The 9,186-nt window shown below is 64.9% G+C and overlaps 1 protein-coding gene across 1 annotated transcript in view; it reads left to right on the forward strand.

Moving 5' to 3' along the window:
• HMCN2 (hemicentin 2) overlaps nucleotides 1-5,964 on the forward strand; it is a 37,132-nt gene extending 31,168 nt beyond the window's left edge. Inside the window, exons 64-79 of the mRNA XM_075716542.1 lie at nucleotides 108-298; nucleotides 664-877; nucleotides 1,060-1,194; nucleotides 1,265-1,455; nucleotides 1,543-1,624; nucleotides 1,766-2,029; nucleotides 2,816-2,965; nucleotides 3,151-3,288; nucleotides 3,476-3,597; nucleotides 3,696-3,933; nucleotides 4,048-4,110; nucleotides 4,197-4,325; nucleotides 4,441-4,758; nucleotides 5,012-5,131; nucleotides 5,370-5,496; nucleotides 5,622-5,964. Of these exons, the coding sequence (XP_075572657.1) occupies nucleotides 108-298; nucleotides 664-877; nucleotides 1,060-1,194; nucleotides 1,265-1,455; nucleotides 1,543-1,624; nucleotides 1,766-2,029; nucleotides 2,816-2,965; nucleotides 3,151-3,288; nucleotides 3,476-3,597; nucleotides 3,696-3,933; nucleotides 4,048-4,110; nucleotides 4,197-4,325; nucleotides 4,441-4,758; nucleotides 5,012-5,131; nucleotides 5,370-5,496; nucleotides 5,622-5,964 (2,825 nt within the window). The remainder of the gene's footprint in view (nucleotides 1-107; nucleotides 299-663; nucleotides 878-1,059; nucleotides 1,195-1,264; nucleotides 1,456-1,542; nucleotides 1,625-1,765; nucleotides 2,030-2,815; nucleotides 2,966-3,150; nucleotides 3,289-3,475; nucleotides 3,598-3,695; nucleotides 3,934-4,047; nucleotides 4,111-4,196; nucleotides 4,326-4,440; nucleotides 4,759-5,011; nucleotides 5,132-5,369; nucleotides 5,497-5,621) is intronic.
• The last annotated feature ends 3,222 nt before the right edge of the window (nucleotides 5,965-9,186 follow it).

A 9,186-nucleotide genomic window follows, 5' to 3' on the forward strand; every position in this document is an offset into this window, starting at 1 on the left:
GGAGCCCCCGCGCTTGCCCCATCCTCTGCTCGGCTCCTTCCCCGCACCTCCCAGTGAAACCTGGCTGTCAAGATGCGAGCAAGTCCCTGCTCTCCTGCCCCATCCAGTGCCCCCTGTCATCGCGGCTGGCCCGGCGGAGCTGGCTGTCCTGGAGGGGCTGGAGGTGCTGCTGCCCTGTGCTGCCCACGGCGTCCCTGAGCCTCGCGTGTCCTGGAGCCGGGAGGGAGCCCCAGTGCGGGATGGCAGCGGGAAGGCCACTGTCCTGCCCTCCGGGGAGCTGCTGCTGCGGGACATCCAGGTGAGCACCAGGTCGGAGAGCTGGAAAACAAGCGTCTCTTGCTGCTGAAAAGAAAGCCTAGGTTGTTCTGTGCCCTGCTGTGTCCCTGGGCTGGGGCTGGCAGGACAAATTGTCACTTAGCCAAGCCACATCCTGGCTGCTTTCACAAGTATTTGGCAGAGGCAGAGCCCTGTTCAGTCCTTTGCAACAGGCTGGCGGGTCAGGGCAGCATGAGTTTGCTAACGCCGGCTGGAAAAAGTGGCCGTGGCTGAGCTGTGGCTTTTTGGGTGCACGACAGCCAGCAGATATGCAGCGCAGCAAGCCAGGGCTGCAGCCAGACCCCAGACGTGAGCCCACCTCCTGTCCTCCCAACTTTCCCCGTGCAGGAAGGGGATGCCGGGAGCTATTCCTGCACTGCAGTGAACTCAGCCGGGAGGGCCGTCCGCTGGCTCTCCCTCTCTGTCCACACCCTGCCCACCTTCACCCGTCTGCCCGGAGACGTCACCCTCAGCCGCGGCGAGAGGCTGGAGCTGGCGTGTGCTGCTGCGGGCAGCCCCCTGCCCCACATCTCCTGGACGGCCAACGGGCAGCTCATCACCGGTGCGTGGCAGGGGGGCAGCGGGGGACAGAGGATGCTGAGCTTGGGGGGAGCATGTGATCCTGGCTCCGACCCTGTCCTTCTTCCACCTTTCGGGGTCCCTGGGGTGCTGGCATGGCTGGCTGTGTAGGGTTATAACCAGTTGGTCCCTGCCTGTGCTTTTTGGGGGGCTTGCACCCTGCAGACGGCGTGTCGGGGCAGAGCGGCCAGAGCACCCTGCGGCGGGAGGCAGCCACCCACACCGACAGCGGGACCTACGTCTGCCATGCCAAGAACAGTGCCGGTGCCATCAGGGCCACTGCCTTTGTCTCTGTCAGAGGTAGGTGCCAACAGGAAAACCGGGGTGCCTGGCCAGCCCTCCTCCTCTGCCACCCCTCTCCCTTCCCCAGAGGCACCCATCATACGGGGGGACCCCAGCACCTACCAGGTGGAGCCCCCGAGGGGCGATGCCCTCCTCGACTGTGATGCCCAGGGCCACCCTGCGCCCCTCATCCGCTGGAGCAAGGATGGGGTGCCGGTGGTGGACGGTGGGCACCTGCGCCAGCTGCAGAACGGCTCCCTGGCCATCCACGCTGTGGGGGTGAGTGGAGTTTTGGGGGTACCGGCATGTTTTGGGGAGCTTTCACGGTAAAGCCAAGCATGGTGCTAACACTGTTGGTACCATCAGATCGCTGACGCGGGGCACTACCGCTGTGTGGCAGAGAATGATGCGGGCACAGCGGCGAAGGTTATCACCCTGGCGCTGCAGAGTGAGTGCTGCCCCCCTTTGCACCCTCCTTTTGAGGGACTGCAGATCAAGTCACCTCCCCAGCCCACCCCCAGACACCTGGGGAACAGCCCCAGTGCCGCTGGGATGCTGCGGCACTGCCCGTACCCCTCTCCCTGCCCAGGTGCCCCCACGGTGGCGGTGACGCCACGAGCGATGGCGGTGCGCGCCGGGCAGCGGGTGCTGCTGCACTGTGCCGTGTCGGGGGAGCCCACCCCCTCCGTGGAGTGGCGGCGGGATGGGGAGCCGCTGCCTGAGGGTCCCAGTGTCCTGCCCAACGCCACGCTGCTCCTGCCTGCCGTCAGCAGCCGTGATGCCGGCAGCTACTCCTGCCTCGCTCGCAATGCCCTGGGCTCTGCTGTCGCCCACATCTCCCTGGCCGTCCAAGGTGGGTGTTTGCCCTGGGGCTTGCAGGGCTTCTGGCTGGCTTGGGGGCTGGGGCTGCCCACAGCACTCTTACACATGGGGTAAGACATCCTACATGGTGGTTTGGAAGGATATTTCCTTTCCTTACTTGCTCTAAACCCCTTGATTCACGCTCTGGTTTGCTCTCTCCTGTCTCTTCCGCTGCTCATCTGAAGGTCTGAGCCCAGACAAACCCTTACCTGAGCAGCTGCCGCCTGCCAGCCTGTGCCCCTGTTTGCCTCTCCCCAGCCTTCCTGCATTTGCTGCCCGTGATTAGATTCCCATTTCCCAGGGGCTCTGCTAAACGCACATCGCATCCTCTCCCACTGCCTCTTGGGGGGCAGAGGGCCGGGCTGGCCAGCAGCGTGGAGGAAGCGCCGGGTGCCCTGCGTGCCTTCTGCACGGCTGCTGGCATTCCACTGCCGGGCGCGCTAGAGGAGAAGCAACTAAAAGCTTGGGGCTGGGGCCAGGACCATGGGGGTTGATACACAGCAGGGTTTGGGGGGTTTTGGTGCTCATCGGTGAGCAAAAGGCACGGGGCCACGCTTGCAGCATCCCCTGTGGACGTGGCACCGTGCTGCCCAGACCTGCAGTGTCTTTGGGAGGTGTGCTTGCAGCCAGGTAGGGACGCTGCCTGCCTTACTCTGGCTGCCTTCACCTCCAGAAAATGAGGTTTTCTTGACACACAAATTATTGAGAAGGGAGGCAGGGAAGCACCCTGCTTCCCCAAGGGAGAGCAGCCCTAATGCCACTGCCCCTTTTGCCCCAGGGGAGCCGCGCCGGGTGCGGGGCAGCCTGGGTGGCATCGTCAACGCCCACGAGCTCGGTGTCGCTACCCTCCATGCCAGTGTGCTGGATGACCCACGCTCCGGCACCGCTGTTGTCCGGAGCAGCATCAGCAGCATCCCACCTGCCATCGGTAGGTGGTCACCCCTGCCCTCACCCCGGGAGGATTTTGACCCGCGAGGTGAAAATCTTGGGGGAAAGATTTCCCCCCCGACACACACATATGGGCAAGGGGGGGCCAGGGTGGTTGGAGAGGGCCAGGTGTCCCCTTAGGAGGGTGCTGGCTCTGTGGTGACACCCTCTCTCCCGCACCCCCAGGGCCGCTGATGCGGGTGCTGGTCACCATCATCGCCCCCGTTTACTGGTCCTTGGCACACACCAGCAGGGAGGCTCGGAGCGGGTTCCTGGTCACCCAGGGCGCCTTCTGGCACGAGTCGCAGCTGGAGTTTGCCACAGGTGAGGGATGCCAGGGGGCCCCGGCATTTTGGGGGCTGCGGCGCTGGGTCCTGCCCGCCTCAGCCTCCATCTCCCCCATGCACCGTCCCTGGGGGCTCAGCCTACTGCTGGGCTCAGCTTTGCAGCCAGGGATGGAGCTGCATTTGGGGGTGCCGTGGGCTGCCACTCATTTTTGCCTTCCCGGCAGGGGAGCTCCTGCGTGTCACCCACCTCGCCCGGGGCGCAGATGCTGCTGGTGATCTGCTGCTGGACAGCGTGATCAGCGGCTCCGTGCCGGAGAGCATTGGCGAGGCCGCGGTGTTGCTGCAGGTGCCGACGCTGCCCGTCATCCCCGCAGGGCTGTGACTCCCATTCTGGGAGCCCAGGGAGGGGTCCGTGGCCTCACCCCCCTCCCTGCCTCTCCCCAGGATTTCAGCGAGCGCTATGTGCAGACGGGCATGGGGCGGCTCTCGGGGGTCTCAGTGCAGAGCTTCCTGCGGGATGGGCGGGTTATCCGTGCCCGCTGCAATCATACCATCGCGTACGACCCCACCGTGGGCCCACAGCCCCCCCGGGTGCAGCACGTTCGGGCCACCGCTGTCGAAGGCTCCTTCGACCCGGCCTTGGAGGAGCTCCACTTCCAGCTCCGTGCATCTCTTGACGCAGGTAACAAGGGGGTTCCCAGGGATGGGGACAGAGATCCTGGGTGGCTGTGAGGGTGCAAAGGCCACGTCTCTGCAGTGACAAGTCCCTTCTCAGCCGGCTCTGCTTGATTCTCAGGGGCTGACAGAGACCAGTGCCCACCGGGATTCATCCTGGGCCCTCAGGAGCTGTACTGCCTTGGTACGCACCTTCCCGAGGGGGGCATGAGGATGGCGAGGGGCACCTGCTGCATGGTGCCACCTCCCTGTCCCCTCCTTGCTCCCCAGATATCGACGAATGCGCCGAGGGGTCCCACATCTGCCGCTACAACCAGCTCTGCCAGAACGCCGCAGGGACGTATCGCTGCGCCTGCCCTCCCGGCTACCGCTCGCTGGGTGCCGGCTGGCCGTGCTTGGGTACAAGCTGGGGTCTTGGGGGACACTACCTCGGGCACACGGTGCAGGGCCACGGTTGCTCCCCTGCCTGAGTTTCCCCATCCAGCTGCAACTCTCCTGCTCTTTCCTCCATCAGATGTAAACGAGTGCCTGCAGTCTCCGCCGCCGTGCAAGTTTGAGTGTCGCAACCTGCGGGGCTCCTATGAGTGCCTGTGTCCCTCCGGTGGGACCCTGCTGCCGGGCAGCGAGTGTGGCACAGCGGAGATGGATGGAGGGGGCATGACGGGCAGCACGCCCCGGGACCCTCCCCTGCGCTGGCTGGGGCCAAGCAGCCCGCGGGGACGGTCCTTCTACACCCAGCTTGCCCTCCGACGGGTGGCGAAGGCTGCGGGGTTGGGTGCCCAGGGCCCCCACTGCCCCATGGGCTTCATCAAGAGGAATGGTGCCTGCACTGGTGAGTGTGCACAGGGGAAATACTGGGGAAGGGCTTTGCAAGGAGTTTGGAGGCCACTTTGTGCCCAAAAGGCAGCTCCTGTGCCTGTTGCTGCCCTGTCTCCCATTTTGTTTGCACCCTTGTTTGTGGAGTCGGGGTCTCCTCGGGCTTGGCTATGCTGGGAAGGGGAGGCGAGAGCCAGGCTGCCCCAGGGCAGCGGGCACCAGAGGGGACCACCGCTTCCCCACTTGGCTTCACCCCTCTTGCCACACAGACCTTGACGAGTGCCAGATGCTGCACCAGTGCCAGCACGAGTGCAGGAACAGCCCGGGCAGCTATCGCTGCGTCTGCCCGCCCGGCTACCGGCTGCTGCCCGACGGGAAGACCTGCCACGGTCAGTGCAGGGCCGGTGCCCCAGCCTGGTGGGATGCCTGTGGGATGCCCGAGTCCCTCGGGGTGTGAACCCCGCCCCCAGGGTGCCCTGGATGTCCTCCATTTGGGGCTGCAAGCCTGGGTGCTTTCGTCTCTCTGCCCCAGTGTCCGAGACCCCAGGCAGGGGGTGGGAAGGTGTCGGAGTTGGGGTTTGAATCCCCGTCTTAGCCTGGGGTGCGTGGGCACCTCTCTGCCCGCAGATGTGGATGAGTGCGCGGAGGGCACGATCCAGTGCGGCTCGAGCCAGATGTGCTTCAACACCCGTGGAGGTGCCCAGTGCATCGACGCACCCTGCCCTGCTGGCTACCGGAGAGGCTCCAGGCCTGGGTGAGTTGTGCTGCGGGGCTCTGGGTGCCCATCCCGCACTACTTCTTGTGGCACCGTGGACCCAAGCGTCCTGGCCGCTCCTGATGCCCCGCTGCATCCCGCGTTCCCCCCTGGCTCTCGTGCAGGGTGTGTGTTGGTCGCTGCACCCCAGACTGTGGCTCGGCTGGCCCCCCCGTGCTGCAGTACCAGCTGCTCACCCTGCCCCTCGGCATCGCCGCCGGCCGTGAAGTGGTGCACCTCGCCCCGGGCCCTGCCCTCCACCACCGCCCCGTCTTCACGCTGCTGGAGCAGGAGCCCGGCAGCCCCTTCGCCCTCCGCACCGAGCGGGGTCGTGGCATCATCTCCACCCTGCGCCCGCTGCGGGACCCCGGCACCCACCGCCTCACGGTGCAGGCGCTGGCCCAGGGTGGGCGCCGGGCACCCAGCATCTTCCTCCTCATCATCTCTGTCTCACCCTACCCCTACTGACACAGCCGAGGGACAGGAGTGGGTGCGGTGTTAGCCCCTCCTGTCCCTCGCCACCGCACCAGTGGGTGTTCGTGGCTCAGGGAGAGCAGAGTTTGCACCTTTCCTCTCCCCCCTGGCCACCCCCTTGCTCTCCCCTGCCCCCCGGCAGCCCCTGCCTGCGGTGCCTTCGCCCCGGCCCAGTCCCTGACTCAGCAGAGCCCTGGACAAAATGTCCCACCAACCTCTCGCAAACAGCAGGTTTTGTTGCAACCCCGCAACTTGCACCGGTGGCCGCAGTGCAAACACAGCTCTGGCTGGCCTTGGCCCCGATCAGCCCCCAGTTGGGGTGGGGGGGATGAGCCTGGTGACAGTGGTTGGTGAGGGCCCTGCTGGGGTGCAGGGTGGGGTCCCCTGGGCTGGGGAGGGTGCAGAGCACCCCGGCATTAACCACATATTAAATTGAAATAGCCTCGTGTTCAATTTTTTTTTTCTTTTTTAAAATCCACTTGGTTTCTGTGCACACTTATTTATTTATGGTTTTGTTCCAAATAAAGGTGTTTTGTGGATAAATACCAGCCATGCCTGAAGAAAGCAGCTTCCTTCAGCATGCGGGAGGGGGCTGCCCTAGCAGCAGCCCTGACCTCCCAGGGCTTTGGGCACCTCCCTGTGTGGCCTTGGACCGTGGAAGGGAGATTGTCTGGATGTGGTAATGCCAAAGGGCCAACGTCCAACACCTGAAGGTCTAATCCTGCCCCAGCCTCGGGTCCCTTGGTCAGTGAGAGCAGGATGCAGCCTTTGTGCATGTGGTGCAGGTGGAGGCTGTTCCTAAAAAAGCCAGTTCAGTCCTGCTCCCTGGTGCTGGCTGGAGGGATGAGGGGGTGCAGGACCCGAGCCCACGTCCCCAGGTTTGGGCCATTTGGGCCACTGGGTCTGATGGTGGCCGTGCACCCAGGTGAGGGTGCCGTGGAGCTCGCTCTTGACGCACCCATATGGGGGCACTGAGATTCCCCCAAAAGGCCCATCCTTTGCTTAGGGGTTTCCTGTCCCCCAGGGCCTGGTCTGCTGCTGGTCTGGGGTCCCCGGGCACGTGCGAGGGGGAGTTTGGAGGCCACTTTGTGCCCAAAAGGCAGGGTTTTGCCCCCTCCCCTCCTGCCCACCTGGGCTCCCACTTCTCCTCCTGATGGGGTTTCAAATAAGTTCAACCTTCCCCTGCCACGCTGTGCCAGGGAGGAAAGCCGGGCGGTCGCAGAGCAGCCGGGCACCGGCCCCCCTCTGCCCCCCCATTTTCCCACCCCTGGGGGCAGGTGGCTGTGTGGGATCCCGGGGGGGGGGGGGCACCCCCTCGGTGCTCTGTGGAGGCTGATGAGGAGGTCAGGGGTGGGGGGACAGGGGTGGCAGCACCCAGAGCAGCTGTGCAGCAGCCTAGGGCCGGGCACGGTCTCCATCCCGGCTAGGGGTGCAAGCTGCCCCCCTCTTTCTGCCCGTGCGCCCTGCGGGCAGGCGGAGGGCAGGGCCTCGCCTGGGGACGGTGCCCACGGAGGGGACAGTCCTGCGGCGGCTCCGCCTGCCCACGCCCGGCTATAAGGGAGGAGGAAGAGGAGGAGGATGCTTCAGGCACCGGACCGGAGCGCCCAGGGCAGTGGGTGAGTGAGGACATGGCATGGGGGGGGGCGGGCAAGGGGGCCCTTTTCCTTGGGGGACCTGGCCCCCTGTCCTTGGCTGTCCCCTCTCCGCCCACCCACAGCTCCCCCCACCCTTAGGTGCTGGAGAAGGGCTCGCCGCTCCCTGTAGGAGCGGGGGGGGGGGGGGTCCCAGCCCTTTGCCAGCCCTTTGCCAGCACTTTCCCAGCCCCAGGAGGTGCAGGCTGCAGTCAAGCCCCTTCTAGCTTGGTTTTGGAAAGGGGAGGTTGCAAGTGAGTTCCAGCTCCCTGGGGACCCCAGGCTCGGCCACCCCCAGGGAGGGGAGCTGGGACCTTGGCTGGCATCACCCTGTGCCCTCCCCACTCTGCTCTGGGGATGCTGGGGGGCAGGATGAGACCCCCACGAGGTGGAGGAACGATGCTGAGGCAAACCCCAGCACCAGCGAGCGCATCCCCACATGCCTCTGCTGCAAGAACCCCTGGGGAGCCTGCCCGTGCTGCCTGCCCCGGCTGCCTGCCCCAGCCCAGCCCGCTGGCAGCACTTGCCAGAGCAGAGGCTGCTCTTCCAGCCCAGCAGTTCCTCTCCTTACCAAAGTTTCAAGTTTTTCTTCCCCTCCCCTTTTACTTTTTCACTTGCTTTTAAAAACACAAGCGCAGTGTCCTGCGGAGCAGAGCAGCCAGAGTCGCTCTGGTAAGAACGCTGCCCCAACTCACACAGAAATTGCTACAGAATAATAATCAGGGCTGAGAAAGTCCCGCCACGTTCCCCTTTGCTGAGCTTTGTTTGCTCTGATTTATTCCCACCTAATGCCAAAACTTTGGGGCTCTCCCTTCCTGGGCAAGCGGTCTTGGCACAAGCCCCGTTTCTGGAGCTAGAAAAGCTGGTGGCCCCGCACCCTTCCCGGGATGCAGGATGTGACTCCAGGGCAAGGTGCCCTAGGTCCCGTGGGCACCGCGTGGGCATCACAAACTTGTCTGAGCAGGCAAAAGTTGGAGGTGTTTCCTCGCTTGTGAAGCGAGCGTACCGGTCTCAGAGGTGCTTAGTCAGGCTGGCAACTGCAACAGCGATGCTGGAGGCCGTGACGGGGCTGGGTTTTTGGGGTAAAGGAGGAAATTTGCCCAGCAAGGGGCTGCAGGTGCAGCGTCATGCTTGGGCTGGGCCCTTTCGGGAACTGCGACTGCTTTCCTGTAAATGCCCTGCTGAGGAAGAGAATGGCTGACCCTCCCTGGGCAGGGGCCCAGCTCGGCACACCCACGGGGCCCCGAGGACAGGGAAACACGGATTGCACAAGCCTGGGCATCGGGTGCTGCCTGCACCGCCTGCACAGGCAGCCCGACTGGCGCGGGCAGGCTCAGGGAACCGAATCGCGGTTACAGGGCTGCCAGACCCCTTTGCTCTTCAGCAGAAAACCGGCGGCAGCAGGCCGGATCCTGCACCTGGGTCGGCTCCAAGCCATGCCCTGTGGATGCTGGCCCCACACCGCGCTGGCAGGACCGGGGTGCTGGGACACACCCCGGTGTAACCGCATCCTGCTGTGAAAGGTGCTGGGTGGGCCAGCCTGGAGGAGCTCGGCACGGAGCCTTCCCTGCCTGCAAAAGCAGGA

This window comes from Pelecanus crispus, chromosome 9 (assembly GCF_030463565.1).
Source record: "Pelecanus crispus isolate bPelCri1 chromosome 9, bPelCri1.pri, whole genome shotgun sequence".
NCBI lineage: Eukaryota > Metazoa > Chordata > Aves > Pelecaniformes > Pelecanidae > Pelecanus > Pelecanus crispus.